Raw genomic sequence first — 22,301 nt, 5'->3', positions numbered from 1 at the left:
GCTGTTGCCGGAGCATTAGCCTCGTTATAATGTTATCATGTGCTGTAGGCACTCTGCACGCTAATGGTCATGTGAAATACAAAGAAAAACAGAAGATAACAAAGACTAAAAACTGAGAGGGGAAGAGGGAAAGCCAGAGAGACAAAGTCATGATCCAGATTGTGGGTGGGTTTAATCTGGATCACAGTTATTAACCAGTTATTAAAGCTGTAATTTAGGGTTTATCTATCTTAAGGTTTAACCTCAGAACTTGTGTGCAATTCAAGTACAAAGTAAATTCAGGAACAAAAGTACAAAATTATGTTGATCATTTCACTACCCTTTACTCACTATGAGTCTGTTTGCATGTACATTTCAGTGTATTTTTGCATCCTAAATGTAGTCTAGTTCAGTGCACTACTTTACACTAACGCTACTTGAAAAACCTGCACAATGTTATTCAGAGTCAATCAATAATATATCATGACACAGCATAATGCTATTAACGCACCTTTCTGCAAGTTTATGCTATTATATATGTATTTACGATACAACATTACATGTTTAGTTTTGTCTGGCTATACAAAAGCTTGAAAAGTCACCGAGGCATGAAAGACATCTCTGCCAACAGCAAGTCTGTGCCATCATTATTTCACATTCTTTCATAGGGCATTTGATGCATGGAAAATCCGCAAATCCCCGCTCTCACACAATCTCTCTCTCTCTCTTGTGCACAAACAGCTGGCTGTCTGGGACCATTGGAGTTAATCTGCCTTGGACAGCTGTGACATCTGGCACACACACACACACACACATACCCTGTGTGACAGACAGACCCCAACTCTTGCTGTATACTGTATGCCGGTGACAGCAGAGGTTAACTGCTGTCACTTAAGTTAACTTTGTGTTTCTCTAAGCTTGAGCAACTTTAACCTGCTCAATGTCACATCCAACAGATTTAATGCATCTTCAACAGCGTATCAGCTTTGAGACAGTCTAATCCAGCCTTGTCTGGTCTATAAACAGATAGAAAGGCCTTGTCTGTGCCAGTCTAATTTCCTGCTTGGGTCATGTGGTGTATATAGCCTACTGCTCTACTGCCACCCCCCCTAGAAACAGAGACACCTGAGCGCCTGTCCATGTTATGTTCCCATAGTGACCAGTGTCACCCAACCGGGGCGTGTCGCAACGAGTGTGTGAGAAGTATCATGCATAGCTGATCGGCATGTGTGTGTGCATACATGGGAAAACACACACACACGCAGACTGAAATTGAGACTGCATGGAGCGTAGGGTGGCTATGGTTAACCGTGAATCTTCGCCACCTGTGAGAGCATGTAAATACACCACTACAAATAGTGTCAGCCTGACCAGTCTAAAAATAACTAGAGAATTAGGAGGCAGGAAGACGACAAAGCAAGAGGAAATACACTGCAGGAGAGATTAAGACTTGGAGGCCAGCATTAACCTAAACTAGACTGTTTATGCTCACTACTGATGCTACAAAGACCAAAATGCCTCCATTGTATCCGGTATCAAAAATGGAAAGCTTTGAAGCCATTTTTGAGAACAAGCTGAACTTCAATTAAAGAGGAAGTCATTGAGGGGAACTGCACTGACTGACTTAGAAATTAGTTTCATATGGGCAAAAACATAGATTTGAGTATATTGTGTAATAAAAAATTAGGCTGGAAGGATAGCATTTGATATTTTTTACAGAGTCAAGCTGTTTGTCCACTGATCAGATGGGTTAAGATGACATATCGTATGTTGAAAAGCTGGCTGTAATGTTGTATATCTTGTATTCAATACTGTAAACATTTTCTTGTAAGCACTTTTATCAATTGGGAGGAAATACTGCATTCTGTAAAAACTATTTTGAAAAAAAAGAAGGTTGTAAAGTTATTTAACTGGTGTTTGTAATGATGCTATACATCAAATGACTGATGGATTGCATGCAAATAAACCACAAACAACCTCAGACACCGTGACCACCATGATGAAGGCAAGATGGCTAAAAAAACATTTGTGGAATAAAGCACATGCTGAAGATGATTTGTGTGCAGTGTTTAATTTTGATGAATCAGTATGGTAAAATGTAATCTCCATCCATGCCTGGTCAGATTCTTTCTTATACTTATTCTAAGATCAAATATTTTAACATCTAAATCATATCTTGAGTATATCATAATGCTTGCGTTAAAACAATCCTTGATGCACAGAGAGTTTTGTCATATTTGTGAAATGGGTTTTGTGATAAAACTGAACTGTATTGAAAAAGTTCATATTGTCATCCGTATACCTGTATAACATTTTCAAACAATACCTAGTTCTAACCATCAAAAAGTATGCTTAGTACAACAAAGCACATTCCTGATTTAAACCTGAAAATATACAGGAAGGTTGTCTATTTATTTGAGATGTATGAGAATTATTAAAAGTCTAGCTGATAACTTAATCCTGCAAACTGGAAGATGCAATATTGTGTCATCTGTTTTTGTGACTGCGAATGGCACAATGATGACTAGTGAGAATAAGAGACATTTAAGATAACTGCAAGTTTGGAGATTAAATTGTCTGAGCATATTACCATCCCTAAAGCCACCTAAATAGGTCATTACTCTCCACTGAAATACTTTATAAATGCTGATCATTTAGATTCTTCTTGAACTGTATGTGGGACACTTACAGATTTGAACTGGGCAGATGGGAGATGCATGATCTACTTCTGTGGCCTCTGAAAGTCTAAAAGTAATCATGGAGGAAAGATGTGGCCCCAGGCGAACTATTTAACTTTATCTAATAGACAGATAGATAGATAGATAGATAGATAGATAGATAGATAGATGGAAGGAAGGAAGAACTGATCCAGTATTGGATTTAACGTAAGCAAGTCTTTCATAAAAATGTAAAACCTTCTCAGCTCATGTTAAACTGGTGTATACCCACCTCTTTGGCTTGCGACAATCTCTACTTGCCACCTCTCACCTGTTCAGTGGACGCACAGCTATGGCTAATGGTTGGAGTTTAGCCAAAAAGTGTTGCCTTGTAACGTTTAGATACTTAGAAGTAAGAAGTTAAAACTACCCAGCACAAGTATAATTAACCCTATTTAAAATGTAATAGTAGTGTAGCTATTTCAATTACTTTATCAAAGTAATGCGCCTTATTACATTTATTTACTTTTTGATTACTTTTCTACATTTCTAATGAATGTTTTCAGCTGTTACCCATTTTCAAAAGACAGCTTGAGAGGCAGTTTAACTGGCAGGCGGGCAGTGCTGCAAATTCAAACATGAGAACCAATCAAAAGCATCAGAATAGCATCAAACTTTACTAAACAAATGAGGCTGGAAATGGCAAAGAAGACGTAGTGCACATGAAAAACAACAAAATGAATATTAGGTTTTCAACATATAGGCTAGCCTAGCTTTTTACAGAAAATATTCAGATATAGCCCCCCCAATGTAATCGTGAACATTTATCATAAGTAACTGTAATTTAATTACTAATTTCTTTCCTTGTAACTGTAATGGATTTTAATGGATTTATTTTGGAATTAAATTACGTAACACTGTTTGGATACATGTTTAATCTCAAACTGGATTTCATTCTTGTCAGTTTGCACTGATTCAGAGCCCATTAAAAGAGGCACTTTAGAGAGTTGTTGGCTATTAAACATTGCTGAAACCCAAAGTCTCCTTGGTAAAGAAATGGTTGTTAAATAATCAGTCTTAAGTCTGTTTTGTGGGTTTGTCTTGCCTGTTTTAACTGTCTGTCAGCCATCAATGGAAATACGCTTTTATATCCTTATTTGGTTTTTAATTATTGTAATCATATGTCAGGACTGGGCGTTTTCAGTCTTGTTTTTACCTTCAGATGTGTCAAATAAATCTATCTATGCATCTTCTCAACCTGTGACTGGCCTGTGTGTGTGTGTGTGTGTGAGACACTGCACAGATTTTGGGACTCCTGTGAAAACACAGCCAAGACTTTTACATAAAAGTTTATTTTGTTGTACATCCAACCTGTTTTTCCCCCAATCTGAGATTCTAATTCTAGTTGGCAGGTAGCTAGGCTAACACACACCATGATGAAAGAAAGAAAGAAATAGGTCATAAAGCATCTCCACGGGCGGATCATGAATCACCACTCAGGCTTATATAGAGAGGCGTTTTTAGCTGATGGTGGACGCGATGCAGCAAAACACAAATGATAATCTCATCCTCTGCTCCTACAGTAGGCATACAGCATCTCGTGTGCGTGACTGCTGGTCCGATTTCATAACCATATCAACCGGAATCCCCTCGCGCCTCAAAAAGGGGGGCGTTCCTCCTCCATGCAAGAAAGAAAACGGTCTCTTAATCGCTATAGCCTAACAAACAAACGGGAAATAACCGACTACTTTGAGGGATTTAGGCTACTACTAGGCTACTATGTCGCTTATGTGCGCGCTCTGTTGGCGTTTAAAGTCGCCACAGCGCTGCTCCGGGTGTTAAATGTCATTATGAGCCAGACATGTGAAAACTTTTCACACATATGAGGGTCCACACATGCAGCACAGCCGTTGTCCCGAACAGTAACCGGACACTGCGTCGTCCCCACAACAGGTGACGGTGCACCGGTGCTGTTAGTGATATGTATTTATATCCCGGGTCACAGTATATGACGGTGTGGCCCGTTACCCTTGGAGCAGCAGGCCCCTGCGCCTCTCTGAACGGTCACTTACCTCTATCCATTTCTGTGCCTCCTGACAGGCTGGTTCGGGACGGCTCGGCTCGAACCGTTCCGGCTCGTCCCGCGGCGGGGCATTCGGGACATCTCGACCTGCTGCGGGGCTAGCCATCTCCGGGCAGGCGGTTTAACGTGGACCCGAGAGTGTGTCGGACGGTGATATGATACGTGATATGTGATAAGATGTGTGTCAGTCCGTTATCCGCGTCCCTCGCTTTCTACAGTCTAACCGCAACTCCCCGCGCAGTCAGTGCGTTGCGCAGCCCTCCCGTGCTCCCCGCGAGTCCCGCTCTCAAACTGTGGCACGGAGATGGGGAAGAAAGCTTCTTCTCGCGACCCCGACACTGCAACACGAACCAGGCGCTAAAAATAACGATTCTTGAACCGAACTGCGCGAGGCTGCCGCCGCGCAATTCAGGAGACATGAACGCGCAGGCAGGAATCTATGCGGGGGAGGTCGAGAGAGGTAGACAGAGATAGAGAGAGAGAGAGAGAGCTAGGGGATTTCAAAAGATGTCCCGTTATTTCACAGTTCCCACGCGTCAGCTGGTGATTTGCTTCATGCATACCTAAGCAATACTGGCTTTAAAATGGAGAGCAATTATGCAAAAAATGTAGAGCTTTAAGGGGTTCGTTGCTGTTTGAGTCCATGAGAGATGGTTTGAAATAGCCAACATTAATCACAGGGACCACAAACGGGAAATGGTACCTTAAAATATTGTTTGCTACTTGGTCAAGTGGGATAGGGCTACTTCTCCTTCAAGCAGAGCTAGGAAGGATTTTTTTTTTTTAGAAATATTGAGGTCAGGAGCCCTATACACACAACATTTTGACCAGGCACCAAAATGTCTGAAGTATTTGATTTTTCAACATTTTATTTGTTCAGTTAATTATTCATTTATATTGTCTGTACATTTTATCTGAATTATATTTTAAAGCCTCCTCCACAGGGCTGGATTACCAAACAGGTAAAGCAGGCAACTGTTCTTGGGCCCTCAGACCCTTAAGGGCCACAAATGCCCCCAGGGCACTGTCTTTGTTCATTTGATTAATTGCAAATTAGTAAACTGCATTTTTACTGTACTTTTACTGTGTTGTGAAGGGGCACAGTGTCAGAAAGTGTTATTTAATTATCTAATATATCAGTTGACATTGTGCTTACATGGTGCGTATTCCTAAAATAGTTGTGTTTAATTAAACTGACACAATAAACCTGGGGAAATATGAAGCTGTCAGCTATATCCCTGATGGGTACTTAAAGCACCATCTATATTTATTATTTTTCTTGTGTATTAAGTTATACATTTGTTGTCTTTAAACCTCAGTGTCATGAATAATAGCCACAACTCTCCCTTTAAGTTGCTAATATATCAAGTATAGACTATTTTACAGTAGCTTCTCGGAGTTTTCCTTTAATCATTAAGTACAAGTTACACAACACCTTGTGCCTCAGCTGGAAGTAATGATGACTGTGAATTGTTTTTGTCTTATTTTACCAATAAGTTGGTGTCAATCAGAGCCTCTATTACCCCCGCGGTCTCTTACTCAGAGGTCCCTCACCAGCAACAAGAGAGTTTTAACCAGTTTTATCCCATCGACTTGTCTGAGCTTTTAAAAACAGTATCACAAATGAGACTGTCCTCCAGCCCACTTGATGTAATACCCACAAAGTTTTTACTGAAAGTAATGGATTCTGTAGGGCCCCATTTGATCTCTGTTTTAATCAGCTCCCTATCCCTAGCATGTGCTCAGTACTGGTACTCCTGGACCTTAGCGCTGCTTTTGACACCACTGATCACAACATCATGTTAGACAGACTGAGGCACTGGGTGGGGATCTCTGGTACTGCCCTAGAATGGTTTTCATCCTACCTGTCAAATAGGAAGTTTTGCGTGTCTGTAAACAACTATGTCTCTTCGTTCTGTCCAGTTAAATATGGTGTGCCTCAGGGGTCGGTCTTAGGACCCATTTTGTTTTCCTTGTATCTGCTTCCCCTTGGACATATTATCCATAAACATGGTATTTCTTTTCATATTTATGCTGATGACACACAAATATACTTGCCCGTCAGATCCACAGACCCTGGATTGCTGAGTTCACTTAACAACTGCCTTTGTGAAGTTAAAAAATGGATGTGAGATAATTTCCTCCAGCTGAACTCAGACAAAACAGAAATCCTGGTCATTGGGTCCCAGATGGCAAAACAAATACTGCCATCTGCTGGTTCCCTAGAACCTTGGTGTCTGGTTATGTTAACTTTTAAGGACACCGAGACAATTTTACACGCCTTCATCTCATCACGCCTGGATTATTGCAACAGCCTTTTCACTTGTTTAACCCAAAAATCTACTGATCGACTCCAGACTGTCAAGACCTCAGCTGCCAGGCGTTTAACCATTTTAGCCATTTTAGCTTCATTACACTGGCTCCCAGCGTGTTTTAGAATTGACTTTAAAATTTTACTGATCACTTTTAAAGCTCTTCATGGCCTCTTGCCTTGTTATATTTCTGACCTTTTAGTCCCATACGCACCAGCACGTACCTTGAGATCCTCGGGCAGAGGTCTGTTGTCTGTTCCAGAGTCTCTACTGAAAACTAAAGGGGACAGAGCGTTTGCTGTCAGGGCCCCGAGGCTCTGGAACAGCCTGCCCGAGGAAATCAGGTCGGCTGAGTCAGTGAACTCTTTTAAGTCCCTTCTTAAAACTTACTTTTATAGAAGAGCCTTTCCCGATCTTATTTGACTTTATTTTATCCCTTTTATTTTATTCTATTTTACTTATTTTATATTTATCTTAAACGTGTATTTTGGCCTTTTCAATGTTTTCTTGTTTGTATTGTTGTCTTTTGGGTATTGTATTGTTGTCCTTGTACTTGTTGAAGCACTTTGTAACTTGTTTTTGAAAAGTGCTCTACAAATAAAGATATTAACACAGAATCAATAGCCCCTTAACTCATACAAATTACACTGATCAAAGAATGGCTCGGCAGTTTCATTGGATGCAAATGTGACCTTTTCAAACATCAGGGCAAAGCCTTACTTTCTGAACCTGTTACACCTTTCTTATCATGCAGATACTGGCCTTAATGTCAGTTTGGATAAAGACTTTAGGACACATCCCTGCCTCTGGAAGGATCTGTGCATGCCACCGACCGACGTTAACTTTTTCAGAGTAATGATGGCAAATACTAGTTTCACAGAGTACTTTTTCACAATCCCTTGTTCTTCATTTATGTCAATACACTCACGATCACACTGTGCCTGCTCATTTACAACACAGAAAAACGTCTTGCGTCGGTATCCAGTGATGAGTCAAGTGACCAGATAATCTGTCGACAACTTTTCAGTCCTTTACAGGGAAACTGCAGCCAGTCAGGATGAGTCCCAAACTGTGAGGGTCTTAGGAAATTAACCACTTCATCACCTCATGTGACCAATGTATGAATGGGTTTTGGCCAAAATGTAAGACTGGGGGAAGTCAAGAAAAGGATATAGATTACTGGGTTTTAAAGAAAGAGCTAGAAAGGTATAGGTCTGCAGCTAGTGATTAATTTGCCAAAAAATTTCTCAAGTAATCATGATGCTGACAAAGTTGCTTGTTTCTCTGTAAATAGTTTTATAACTTGCGTTGTCTATTCCATATTTATTTCTACATTTCTTTATGTCAACTGTATGTCTTTCTGCGTGTAGCACCTTATCACCACAGCAAATTCCTCATATGTGTAAAACACTACTTGGCAATAATGCTCCTTCTGATTGTTTTGTCCAACCAAGTCCAGAACCTAAAGATATTCAGTTGATTCAAATGTTAATTTTTGCTTGAAAAACAGTTTATTATCAAAATGGTTGCCGATCGGTTTTCCATCAATTGACTAGTCATTTAATCAGTGCAGCTTTAGAATGTTAGGTAGGCAGTCAAACAAAGAACACCATGTTAGGAGAAGGAGAAAAAACAAAAAAAAACACCACCCCCACCACTGACATCAAGCACACTTTATACTGAAAAGTACCTGTTGCAGATTAGAAGGCAGGTGCACAAGGTGGACTACCATTTTTCTGATCAACAAACAGACACATGAGTTTAATGGTTGCTTTATTGAATTCCCACAGCTGCATCATCAGTAGAACTACAGCAACAACGTATTTGGAAAGTGCAAAGGTAAACAATTGGTGCACAGCCTAGACATTCAGTACGATAACCCTGCACGACAACAACTCAACACAGAGTAGCACTTTATTTTGAGAGTCCCTATGGTGTTTGGAAGTTTTGTATTAAACTTGCACATTAGATTTGACTACTTGAGCGTTTTGTGGAAAATGAAAAGCCATTTTCAAAAAGTGCAAACATAATTCACTCAATTGCTGAAAACAGAGACAAAAGAGGGACTAATCCACCACCATCATTTTGCACTTTGAATTCAAAACTTCCCAAAGAAAACCGCCACTTTTCAGAGAAATGTCTTAGAGACACCCAAGAACACCACTCAAGAGGTTGTGTGCATGCTCCGAACAATGGTTAAATTATTCCTACGGATACATTTGGGCTGTTCTGAGGAATGTCAGATCCTTATAAACTCAACCACACAGCAACTGAAGGCATTCAGAGAAACAGGCAAAAATCTTTGCCAAACAAGCTTCCTGCCTTTTCATTCCTACTCTCTTTATTGGCACAAAAGGTATTTAAGCTTTAGTCTCAAGTTTGACACAGATGCACCAATGGTTACTAAAAAAAAAAAAAAAAAAAAAAAAAACAACCCCAAACACAGACAGACAAATACATGCAAACAAGCAGTGCTGAGATCTGACCTCATGTTTTACAATTTTCACTGCCAAATTATCACATAAACAGGGTGTTTAGCAATGTTAGCAGAACAAAAGGCTTGTGTACATTTGCTAAAGAATGATTTGTTCATGAGACGAGTACAGTATGTGGTAACAATGTGCTTTATAGTGCATAGTGTCTGCAGATGTGTGTGTTCACAGGTCATTATGTGTGCCTGCTGATTGTGTTTGCCATGTGGATGCTCCAGGACATTTTGGTTTACAATCTGGTTGTGTCCAACTGAAATATCTAACTGTGACAAAGAGCCACCGCAGAGAAACGGACCTCGCCTTGCTCTCGTTCCATGAATCCACGGCACACTTTGGCTGCATCCTGGGCATGTGTAGAAAAAGTACATGTTTCATAAAATTATTTTTGCTCCACTGTACATAAACTAGGACTATGTCATAGCTTATTTCCCCACCCCTGCAATTTTCTTAACTTGCAGCTCAGTAAAATAAGGTCTTCAGATATCTACGTTGGGATCTTTTTTTTTTTTTTTTTATATATGGAAAAGTAAAGTTATTCTTCCTTTAAGAAAGATCCAATAAATCACCAAGATTTTATCACTAATGCAAGCAGAGCCCTCTTGTGGCAGTTAAACGCAACAATTTAAAAGGCCGAGTTGAGCACAGACATGACTCCATGCCTCATGAGGCAAATTAGGACAAAAAGCCCTCGTTTTTCCAGTTGTATCAGTCTTCATATTAACAAAACAGACTTGACTTTGAGGGAGTGGCAGTTCAACTGTAAGGTGAAATATAACTGGCAGCAAACAATCCTTACATTAAGATGTTTGTAGACGTTGACATGCCATTTACACTTAACCATATTTCATATTTTACCAGTCTTTACAATCTTTCCAGTCCCCAATTTTTTCATGAACCCTGTTAGAGATGTGCGAGTGCATTAGCCAAGTTTTGATTGAATCAAGATACTTGTCAACAGCCACTCCCCATTATAGTTTAATACCATGACTCATCACAGACCACGTGCATAAAAGGAACTTGGCTCACAGCTATATTTTAGCATATCCAGAACGAGCATATATTTTACCTACCGTTATGAATGACTCATCTTTGGTAGGTCCGTGCTTCACGGGTCCATTAATTTTTCCATCTTTAACACAAATAAGATAGTTAGGAATCTGCAACATGAATACATGCAGGAATCTACATTTAGTAGACATGCTTACCAAATTCATAAAGCTGTCCGTTTACGTTGACAAAGGCAATAAAGTGGAAGTTGACTCTGTCGGCTTCCGGCTGATAAAGGTGAGATGAAGAATAAATAATCAGACCAAATATTGTGATACAAAAAAAAAGGAAAGATGACCGCAAAGCAACTTGTTGCCATCGATAGGCTCATCTGTGAAACACCCCTTTCAGGCAGACAGTGATGAAGGTCACACCCATGTCGGCAGTCTATCTGAATGGATCAATGCACATCAACTGACCCTCCTTCATAACCCTCCTCTAGACGTGAGTCTAACTGGAGTTATTTTCAGTGATACGGATGTTTAACAGACTTGCAAAAAAAAAAAAAAAAGTTAGGAGGGGGAGAATGCTTGCCATCAAGAGTGTATGGTGCATGCATATGGACAGAGAGGTAAAACTTTTATTAGTAATTATTCAATGCAATTCTCAGTTTAGTGTATGGAAACACAGCAGGCTAACAGTGACAAGGAGGGTGACACCTAAATCATATGAATGAGCCCAATACAGGTCAACAAGTGTGGAGCAAACCTGCGTCACACGTACATCTGCTGCCTGAAGGGTTGCAAGTAGGTGATACTGTGGTAAAGGATCTTACCCTACACTGGCCCTGCATTGCAACCTCATTGTGAGCCTCACGGATTGCCTGGAGAGGAAAAAATTCAGTTTAATACTGCAAAAAAGACAGATGATTCCATTTAAAGTCACATATAGAGATTGTTGTAATAGATAAATTGCATATCAGAAGTGTAAGTTGGGTGGGGCACAGGTTTGAGGCTTAACACATTCTTAATAGTACACTCTACTAATGTTCAAGAACAACACTAGTAAGGATTTAGCAGTGTATGGCGCCCCCAAGTGGGTAACACATGCAAGGACGCATGCATTATGCAATACAAACAAATTCTAGAAATTACGTGTGTTTTAAATGCAGTATTTTTGTGCATTAGTCATTTAATTTTAAGTAAGGTTAGTCAATAATTTATAGCTTATGTTTACTTAATATTTTTAAGACAACCATGTACACAAAAGAAAGCCATATATAAAAAAAAAAAAAAAGGAGTGTAGTTTGGGTTGTCAAGCAGATACTTCATTAACTGCCTTTGATCAGATTACAGGCAATAAAATCTCCATAAAGTGATCAAAGACAGTTTAGCCTCTGCTGGTCAGATTCCCAGTTTATGCATCAGCTGACTGTCAATTCTTTGAAATTCATTTAACAAAAACACATGGCAGCTAGACCGTGTTTGTGTTTAAATCTTACCTCGTTCTTCTCCAGATGTTTGGCACGTTCATCAGCAGACATGTTTGCGGTCTCATCTAGAAACTTCTTCAGGACAGACCCATTATCTGTAAAGGCCAGAAGCAGCATCAAGTTAATTGGAAATAAATATGCCATTTATTCACATTAAAATATCCCAATTCACAACCAAATAACTGTCACCAATAATTTACATAAATTAATTTAGTATACAAAAATTTCATTTTTCACTGCTCCAGGACTCTTCAGCCAACATTTCTGAACATACCATTTGTGATTTGACTGGGCTGTAAAATAAGGGGGCTACTCCAGTCTATGAACCATAAACCATGGTGGCCTTATTTTTCCAACCCATTTGTGTGCATCCTAATCTGGTCATTTCTGATTTATAACATGTTCACAATACACATGAATGTAACCTTAATTCTGGAGAGAACTTCATTACGAGTGGTCCCTGAATTCTACATCCCAAATTTAAGGGTCTTCTATTTCATTTCTAGTTTTAATGAAGAGTATTTGGCATTTTCCCTACACAGAAAGCCAACCTAGGAATTCATTAAAAGTAACATATGGGTCGCAATTTGACACACACTCTGCTGAGTCATCGATACTGAACAACAATTTACGCTCGTATTTTTAATAAATATTTTAACCTTATTAGTATCTGTATTGTTTTGTGGTGCTATGGTCCCAGTGCTTATTTGGCCTGCACTCACCAAATGTGGGTTTGCTTTTGTTGTTGGCCACAGCGTGCAGCAAGGCGATGGTGCCACAGGAATTGTGTGCCGTCTGCTTCAGGAAATAAACCTCAGAGTCTCCTGCAACTTTGTCTGCCTGCTGCTGTCTAAAAGCCTCATGCTGCAGTACACAGGGACAGACACACAGAGCATGGTGATTATCATCTGCCTATGAGAACACAGGGTGCAGCCAAACAGAAAAAGAAACCGACTATTACTAAGTCCTCTAAATTGTCTCTGCTATTATTTATGTAATTTATAGAGAAAAAAAAATAATGGCTAAAGATTCTCTAGCTGCAGCTTCGCCGATGAATTTTCTCCTTACATTAAAGGTGAATGATGATCAGACAAAAAAAAAAAAAAAAAAACATTCAAAGTAGTACTGCAAATATTTTCAGTTTATTAATATTTCTATTTTAGTCTAGAACGTCCAAAAAAATAAATAGATGTCAGTTTTCCTATGCACAATGTGAGGTCCTTAAATGTCATATCCACACCCCACAATATATTCAGATTACAGTCATAAGAAAATATTCACATTTAAGAAGTTGGAATCAGAATGATGTTTTTTTTTTTAAACTTAAATTTATAGCCAGCAATTAATTTGCAGCTCTAATTTGAAGACATCATCTTGAACTCTGGGTGAATGATGGGCATTTCCCACAGTTTTCTGACATTTTGTGGAACAACCGATAATTCGAGTCATTAAAAAAATGAAATTAATCGCTGCCCAAATATATTTCAGCTGTTGGCCCTGGGTATTTGATCTGGCTCCCAAGAGCAAGCAAATCTAAAAATGATAGTCCGCAGTTTAATGTCTACTCTTGACAAGATAACAATACCTCAGATTGAGAAAAATGGTGAGCATCTGCTGAATCATTTCCTCAGTCTCCCTCTGTTCTGCCCATCACATAGCACCCCCCCCCGGCCAATCCATACCCTCCCTGCACCTCAGTGCCACCCCACCCCAGATGGCCTGTATCCTTTCCAGGAAGTAGTCTCCTCCACCACCACCCTATTATTACCTGTTGTGTCAGTGGGAAGAGCAGCATCAAGGCACAGCAGGTCTTCGGAACGTCGGAGAGCTGCTCACCCTCCAGTCCCACCACATCAACGAAGCGCCAGCTTTCACCCACGCCTAGCTTGTTCATCAGCTGAAACACACAGCCGGGCAATTGATGGTGTTTAAAGATGCTGCGTTGTATTGGTCCAGTGCGACCACACCCTGTAGCCTAGACACTGGGGACAGCGCTGGGAAAGATGCTGCCGCTCATTAAAATGAGATAAACGCTTCTCCTGTTTGTTGTCACATCTCCTTTTCACGTACCTGCCACAGTTGGCAATATCACTATAAGCTATGTATTGACGACGTAGTTGCGACATGGTGGCTTTTAAACGGTCGTCTCAGTAACTGTTTAACTGGCCTCATTACTAGCTAGCTGCTGCAAAACTTACCTGACAGGCGGAATCAAACATTTAACCGTTAACAATAAAGGTTACGTCGCCATTGCTCAGCGTCTAACGTTTGCCACTCACCATGTTCAGCATCTGAAACGACATAAACAGAGACCACAGGTGAGTTTGTCTGTGAAAACGTAACGGTGTTTAAAAATTAATAATAAAGTTAAGAAAACACGTTTACTTTCCCACCTCAGGGTTAATCTCCATCGGGGTCCACTCCATTTTTGCAATGTCTCGGTGTTAACTCTGTGCTATCTCTCGGTTTCTGCTGCTCTCACTTGGAGTTCTAGCGCTTCCACTGACTTTATGCTGCCGGTCGTACCACTTACCGGCAGACAGGGGGGTGGGCACAGATCAAATAACTGGTAGTGGGCATATTTAACCAGGCTGAATCAAACTATCACAGTGGTTTAAACGCTAGATTTTACTTGCTAAGCGTTTAGCGTTTAAGCGACATCATATGAAGAGATATATCCTCGTAAAACAATGTATTTAGGTTAAACCGCACCGCTAAATGCGAGATCACTGTGGTCAAATCACGTCCTTTCTAGAAAGAAAGGTGTGACGTAGTAATCACTCCCTATCTACACTGGTTTGATGGTGGAGTTTAATATTGGACTTTTGCACTCGCAGTTTAAGGTTAATCAAAACAAAACCTGTCCATCTTTTTTTGCCAACTACAATGCTGTGCACTGCATGTATCACATGTTAATCAATCAGGCCAGTGATGTGACTGTTCTGTTTATTATTATTATTAGTGGACCAAATTTTGCTGAGGGTATGATCCAATTAACCTGACAACATGTACACCATGTGCAGTTCACCCTTTTTACATACAGTCTATGAGTTCACCAGTGTGGTGCTTCTGCTAAGGAACTAACGTCATCTGAAGTGCAAAATACTGCAGTTGCCAAAGATGACCAAAGTCCAGGGTGTCGCTATTGTGCCAGTACATAGAGCATTACTTGCAGTTGTAAATTCTATGCAAATGCACTCACTTGGTAATCGTTAAGTTTGCACAGTTCGCATGAATCTGAGTGACCCTTCAGTGTCTATGGCTACAGAATGGTTTGTTAGTGCCATTTCTAGTTTCTGGCAGTGGGATATTATTTTTATGTGCCCTGTTTTGCCAGTTTCTGTGCACTTGTTTGTGAACAGTGAGTACTTAACTAAATTAAATTACACATTTACAACACTCTTTGCATTTAGTTTATGTTTCATTTTGTATTTTGTTTTTTTATTGTCTGACACTGAGCACTCTTTGTCCGCCTGGCATTTCCCATAAAAAACAAGGCACCCTCTCTACAAGATTCTTTTGAGTTTTGTCATTTACTGTTGCGAGTCTAAAGATGGTATCCTTGTCATTTTAAGGTATGGTTTAAAAAAATAGATGAAACATTTTGAGACCATAACTCAAAGAGCTTTGTAAATAAATTTGTACAGTGCAACATTTCTTTCACATGCATGTGGAAATCCATTTGATCATGTATCCCTCAAGAAACACCAGTTTTTAGATGTGTAGCCCCCCCCCTCATCAGCTCATCAGGATATTCAATTGCACCCTGGAGACAAAATGACCAGACTTGTTGCTATCATCAAGATCTTCTCTTAAATCTCTTTGACTGGGAATAAACTTGAGTTTGGTCATTCCTGCTACAGAAAGTTTTTAACAGCTAGTGAAATCAGAACATGCTCATGTGTGATGATTGTGGTCCTCATGAGATAAGGAAAACCAAACATTCAGTTGTGAACAAAAGAACAAAATTCACATGTCAGTATCCTCCTCAAAAAGGAACTAAGGGAATCTGATTTTGACCTTTGACTCCTGTTACCTGGGCACACCAGCATGTCTATCCCGGCACAATTTGAGGAGGCGAATGGTGTACCTCCTTTGTCAGCCAGTTGGGGATGGAGCGCGGTGGTTTCCGTTTCTCTTTTTGTCTCACTCTGTGCACTGTTAGGTCTGTTTCTGTAGTTCTTATTTCAACAATCATCACACTACAAACACAGAAAGTAAAGATGCACTGTGACCTACACCTGCTGTCTTAAAACAGACAGTTTGTGTGTGGGTTTGCTCGTTTTGTGGACTTTTAAATATTGAATTTGTATTTTAATCTGTAACTAGAAATGTTTTACCTGTGTAAATAACGAAGAATGTAAAAGTAGAACAAGATTGATATCTTCATTTATATTGTGTGTGTGTTTATATGCTTACTATAATCTTTACCAGATTAGTTTTAACCAAATCAATCTTACTTTATGTCATTATTATCATTTTAACATAACTTTTTAATTACAGTTTCAAAGTGCTTCACATCTAAAATAAACATATACAAATATATTATGTACACATTCATACATACATACATGATACATAGACTGAAATTTAAGCACACAACCAAGACTTATGATATTCTTTTGATTAACAGAATTAGAATCAGAAATAGTTTTATGGGCCATGTATGTGGACACATACAAGGAATTTGACTACAGTTTTAAGTTACTCTCAGTGTAGTTACACACAGTTGCAAGAAAAGTTTACAGGAACATAGAAATAGACAAACATCTAAAAATAAGAATAAGCTGAACAAAGATGAATAAAAATAAACACAGAACTATCATGTGCATACACGTTACAGTTACATCCTAAGTTAGATTTTATTATTCCATTTTTAAAAAGCTACATTAAGTGAAGGCAAATGCTCCCCCCCTGGGAGCTTTGAACTGCCACTCACAATCTTCACCACCAGATGGAGTTTGCTCAGTTGTCATCACAAAACCTCAGAATAGAACTTTTGAACGTGATTCTGAAAGACCATGACATGCACATGATAGCTCTGGAAAACAAACTGGTAATGAGGGGCAATGGTGACCTAAAGGTCAGATAACAGTACCAGCAGGATACCTGGTCGGAGAAGTTTGAGTGCAGCAATTGCTACTCCCTCATTACTGCCACTGAGATGCACTTAACCCCTCATTGGTGCTGCTCAGTAACAAGACCTGTGGGTCTACTGGGCTAATACAGTACTGGCACGTAACTGTGTGAAAAAGAAATCATTGCTTTCAAGAAAACTCTCTTTCACTCTCTCTCTCTATAAATGAACCTTTTGAAAAAACCTTTTGTTATACTACTGTTTTCAAGGTCAAGAATGAACTATATATACTTTTGTATAGCTTTGGAAATATTGTTGCTATACATTCATGCCAATAAAGCTAATTTGAATTTGAAATTGAACTATCCCGCTCAAAATGGTGTAAAAGAGAATCCATCCTCCTTAAAAGGTCTGTTTTGTGATTTTTTAAAAATCTGAATACACACTTTTTGTGTTTTAATAGTATTACCCACATCTCTCTCTCTGTGTTAAGTCTCTCTTTTAGAATTGATAGCTATCAGTTCAGATTACTTGGTGATTTATTAACATGGCAAGAAGATTCCACACATGCCAAATGCAACAGAATTAATAGCACTGATGGTAGAAACAATACTAATCCAATCCATTTGTAAGATAAGGTTCTTCATTCAGTACATTTTACCTTGGTAATGAATCAGTGTCTGTGTCAGTCCCCATCTGACGTCAAAACCTGGCGTCTTCTAGTTTCCAGCTCTGATCTGATTATTTGTCTGGTTTCTGTCTACTGAGAACCTTTGTGGGATGTCCCTTGCTGTCAGTGCAGATTTGTACTTTAGGGGAAGTATGGTTCAACCCTTTAGATGTCTTAAGACACTGGTTGGTCTGAAAATATCCTGTTTGATGCACAATGTCCAATATTTGTCGTTAAACTAAATAAATAATACAGCCAAACTTAAACAAGCACATAACTGAGCAATTGATCTGTTTCTGTTTTTTCAGTGTATGTGCTACATGATTAAGAATGACTGATTGATTTAATTTTCAATGTCAATCTGTCACACATTGTAGCTGGATAATAATTTTCACTATATAGACAAAAAAAGAGTAGCTAAACATTTGGAGTGTGATCTGTATAGTCTTTAACTTGTGGGTGTGACAGAGTAAACAGACTTTCCTTCTGTCTGTTAGCTCAGTGCTCTGATGTGTACCAGCCTTAAAGCTGCATTAATCAATATTTTAGTACATTGGATCAAATCACTATGTGTAATGGGACAGGCATCACTATACTGATAAAATCACAGATGTGACACTCAACTTTGCAGTTGCTTTGTTCTATAGGTTTTAGTATCTTTCAGGTCATTTTGTTGGCTTTATGGCTCTCAGCTTTCTAACACCAAACAACACACAAACAAAATGAGCAACAATGTCTGGTAAACATTTGGACCATGTAGAAGCTCAACAGTCTTTTCCCTTAGGATGTAATGGAGATTAAAACTGACAAAATATTGGACACCAGGTGGCCAGACACACATCTACAACTAAATGTCTAGACAACATTTTAGTCTTTACAACTTTATTCGATGGAAATGGATGGATGTAGCTATATTGTGTTTTCAGTTTGTTTCAGGCATTTTAAAATGTGCTACAGGAAATAAAGATTAAAATCAACTTTTTCTCTATATAGGTATACTGCGTTTTCAGGACATCAGGAACAACATATCCCAGAGTGCTTCAGACTGTGCAAAAGTCCCTACGCACCTGGGTGTGGCCCACTCACGCGAGCAACGGAGAGTATTTCCCAGTGGGCTGCGCCCATCCGTCCTTCTTCTCTTCTCCTCTCCTACTACCGGGATCTGCTCACCGATCTTCATCTGACTGCTGCATCTCCGCGGTAAGTTGCTCCCATCACCGGAACACTTTCAGATTATCGGCGTAACGTCCAGATAAAAGTTCAGCAGCATCAGCCAGGTGAGCGGGGACTGCCGGGGTCTACCTGTGGACAAAAGGTCAAGTCTGGTCTACGCAAGTTTGACAGCTACACCGCTATAGCTAGACAGGAGAGTAGATCAAGACAGGCACCGGATATAAACTAGAAAGAACAAGATAATTCCAGATGAAAACACATGTGGTCATCAGAAAGAGTTTGGTATTTGTCATATTTCGTTGTTAAATAACTGTTTCTGTCCTCAACAGACTTTCTTCTTACCGCCGAACAAACCTCCAAAACCTGTCAAAATGGTGAGTCATTTTTATTTCACAGATGTTTCAGCTGTTGACCTAAAGAAACATGGCGATTAAATGATTCAATTATCCATTTGCAAAAATCCGTTGTTTATGATTATTATTAAATTACTCTTTATGACAACACCCACTTTTCCCTCCACACTATTGAAGGATTGTAAATAAATGTTGGTTGGAATTCGCAAAATGTGAATATTGTTGTTGATAGTACTTGAGATAACCTTTCAGTTGAAATTATAGGCTACACGAAAGCCTGTTATCTTCAGTAAATGTAGAAGATATGGTAGTACGCAAAGACGTTTCATTTGGGGAAGTTAGGAAGTTTACTGTATGACTCATTTTGGCTCTAGGCCAGTCAGTGGGTCTCTCCACCTCTCTCTGTCTCTCTCTCTGTTTAATACACCCATTTCCACGTTTAGCCTGGGATTGAAAGCCACCCTCCCTCTCTTAAAGGGGAATCAGTACTCTTTGTCAGGGTGGAGTTGTATAGTTACCATTAATTATTTTATGATTATATTAATGGTAATCAGTTTAATCTGGGGCTGTATATCGGTCCTCTCCTTAGCAAATTCAGCGAAAAGATTAAAACCATTCCTCATTGCAATTGACTTTAATTGATGTCAATGTCAGTGTTGCTGCATGAGCTGCTGTCCCTATACCTCGCGCTCCTTTTGAATAATAAAGCAAAACAGACACATAATAAAAAAAAACTGCTATGTTGTGGGGTTATTTATGGGTGCTGATTTCTGTGCTCTGCTCTCTGTGTTTCATCAAGGGTGGGGCTCAGCTCCTCCTACACACACACACACACACACACACACACACACACACACACACACACACACACACACACACATTAATATGAAGAAAGTCTGCACTATATAACAGCTCATCCCTTCAACTAACTCTCAAAAGTGCCAGCATTTCAGCAGATGCTAGATGCAAGCTCGATGAAGACTTTGTGACTTTTTAAGCTGAGTCAGATATGCTGTTGGAAAGGAAAAAGCAAAATCCGGTCAAGCTTTGTAAACAATGAGCAGCGTTTTCTATGTGAGAGTAGCCTCCGTCAGACTCACTTGCGTATAACTGTGTGTTCAAACAGCATATGGAGGCTGTCCTACAGAAGATCCATGGGAAGAAATTGTGAGCTGTTAAGTAATAACCTATTTAACAGGGCACAATTCCCACTACAAATATTTACAAAATGCATTATGAATTGACCCACAATAAATAGTATTTTAATATCCAACTGTTGCAGTATGTTTATTTTGAATTTTCCCCATAAATAACTGCACATACATTTGAATATTGCTATATGTATATTTGCAAAAGTTCAAATTCATTATTGATTTCATGATCAAATCATGTTTGACCTTGCTCCATAGAACACAACTAGGACTTGCTAGAACACTTGCGATAGGGGCTAAACCTGTGTCTAACGTTCCAGTGGAAATCATCTGCATTGTATTTCAAATTGTTCAATTATTCAATCTCCTTGTTCAGCTGTTTGTCCAAGTAGCCATCTGCATGCTGATTTTGTTTAGCTTGTGGTGCTGAGTGTGTTTATGTAAAAGGAGAGCTCGTGGACATTTTGGCATTCCTTCCTGCAGAAAAAGACAGAATCCTGGTTGTTAACAGCAAATTGTTTTTGGGCATCCCACTTTTTTTTTTCTTCAGATTTTCAGGATCAGAATTCCAGAGACATTACTGCGGTTTTCTTCTCAAAACATCTCTCCCCCTGAAACATGTCACAGTTTTAGGAAGTGCCTGGAATGACTGCAGCATTGTTAAAGAAATCAGCACTTTAACTAAATATCTTAAAGTCAATATTTATTGCATTCTTACTATGTTCAGTGTGAATCTGTCTGCTGTTCTGAAATTTACATTCATTCCACATTCAGGGAAATTATTAGCCTGGTAACCAGACTGCATTGCCATTTTGTTTCACTTCATCCATTATATTTGATCTCTGAACAAATCTGAGATAATAATAATAATTCTATTTGCTATAAAAATGCTGTACAGTAAAACAAACATGATCCATACTTAAAAAATATAAATTTAAGTAATACAATAACAGCAATAATATAATGTTTATAAAAACACTATACGATAAAAGTGAGACTTAAGAAGAGATTTAAAAGAGGTCACTGAGTTTGCTTGCCATCTCCAGGGAGTTCCACAGTTGAGGGGCCCAAATAGCAAATGCCCGGTCCCCTTTAGTGACAAGACGACACTTTGGAGCCATTAGTTGAGCCCTGCTGGAGGATCTTGGTTATCGGTCCGCCTCGTAAGGAGTTATCAAATCACAGATATAGGCAGGAGCCTGACCGTTCAGGGCTTTAAAAACAAGTAGTAAAATCTACATCTAAACTCACAGCTAACCGGTGAAGGGCAGCAAGGATTGGTGTGACGTAGTAACTCCTCTTAGTGCAAGTTAGAAGCCTGGCTGCAGCATTTGAAATGAGCTGTAGTGTATGGATGTTTCCCATACTAATACCAGAAAACAGAGCATTGCAGTAGTCGAGTCTTGAGTAAATTAAGGTATGTACCTTCTCTAAGTCATCAGAGGAGAGAGATGTTCTAATCTTTCCTAGCTGTCTCAACTGGACTAAAGAGGACTGCACCCCTTTGGTCACCTGAGCATCAAAAGACAACTTTGAGTCGAAAATGACACCAATGTTGCATGCTTCTTTCTGAATGTTATCTGAGAGCACACCCAGCCTAGTGGTGAGATTATTAAGGTAGCTAGTGCTGGGTCAGACGGGAGTAAATACAATTATTTTGAAATTGTGTCGTTTAACTGAAGAAAGTTATTAGACATCCAGGATTTTATCTCAGCGAGGCAAGAGAGAGTACAAGAAACATCGCTAATATCTGATAAGAAGTTATAAATATAGCAGAAAGATTACAAAGTACAGTTAGAACATTTATTCAACATTTTTTAGTATTTAGACATTCATCAGAGCGTCTGAATTTGGGAGATGTGTCCCTAGGGATTT

General features: G+C 39.3%; 2 protein-coding genes across 7 annotated transcripts in view; both read right to left on the bottom strand.

Annotated features, from left to right (window-relative positions):
- LOC119898830 (LIM and calponin homology domains-containing protein 1-like) overlaps window positions 1-5,149 on the bottom strand; it is a 35,994-nt gene extending 30,845 nt beyond the window's left edge. For all 5 annotated transcript variants that reach the window (XM_038713095.1, XM_038713098.1, XM_038713096.1 and 2 more), the window contains exon 1: window positions 4,709-5,149. In XM_038713095.1, the coding sequence (XP_038569023.1) occupies window positions 4,709-4,825 (117 nt within the window). In that variant the 5' untranslated portion in view covers window positions 4,826-5,149. The remainder of the gene's footprint in view (window positions 1-4,708) is intronic.
- A 3,638-nt stretch (window positions 5,150-8,787) lies between these two features.
- uchl1 (ubiquitin carboxyl-terminal esterase L1 (ubiquitin thiolesterase)) lies at window positions 8,788-14,539 on the bottom strand. Of its 2 annotated transcripts, XM_038713092.1 has the most exons (9): window positions 14,396-14,539; window positions 14,282-14,293; window positions 13,771-13,899; window positions 12,725-12,866; window positions 12,012-12,097; window positions 11,346-11,393; window positions 10,729-10,798; window positions 10,594-10,652; window positions 8,788-9,866 (listed from the first exon to the last, which is right to left on the bottom strand). In XM_038713092.1, exons 1-9 carry the CDS (start codon window positions 14,426-14,428, stop codon window positions 9,783-9,785), a joined length of 663 nt encoding a protein of 220 aa, XP_038569020.1. In that variant the 5' UTR covers window positions 14,429-14,539; the 3' UTR covers window positions 8,788-9,782. The 2 variants fall into 2 exon arrangements, with proteins under 2 accessions (XP_038569020.1, XP_038569021.1); XM_038713093.1 differs by lacking the exon at window positions 11,346-11,393.
- Between the last annotated feature and the right edge of the window lie 7,762 nt (window positions 14,540-22,301).

The sequence above is a fragment of the Micropterus salmoides genome, unplaced genomic scaffold (assembly GCF_014851395.1).
Source record: "Micropterus salmoides isolate LMB-PRFRI ecotype aquatic unplaced genomic scaffold, ASM1485139v1 Ms_hic_scaffold_12, whole genome shotgun sequence".
Lineage (NCBI taxonomy): Eukaryota > Metazoa > Chordata > Actinopteri > Centrarchiformes > Centrarchidae > Micropterus > Micropterus salmoides.
This window is presented reverse-complemented; position numbering and strand designations above follow the sequence as displayed.

Bases quoted from the DNA above. Each gene is read 5' to 3' on its own strand.
- uchl1 (XM_038713092.1), bottom strand. From the start codon at position 14,428: ATGGAGTGGACCCCGATGGAGATTAACCCTGAG. The intron at 11,394-12,011 runs GTAAGATTTAAA...TTTCCTCTCCAG, and splicing joins AACATCTGGAGAAGAACGAG to GCAATCCGTGAGGCTCACAA. The intron at 9,867-10,593 runs GTAGGTAAAATA...ACACATGCCCAG, and splicing joins AAGATGAGTCATTCATAACG to GATGCAGCCAAAGTGTGCCG.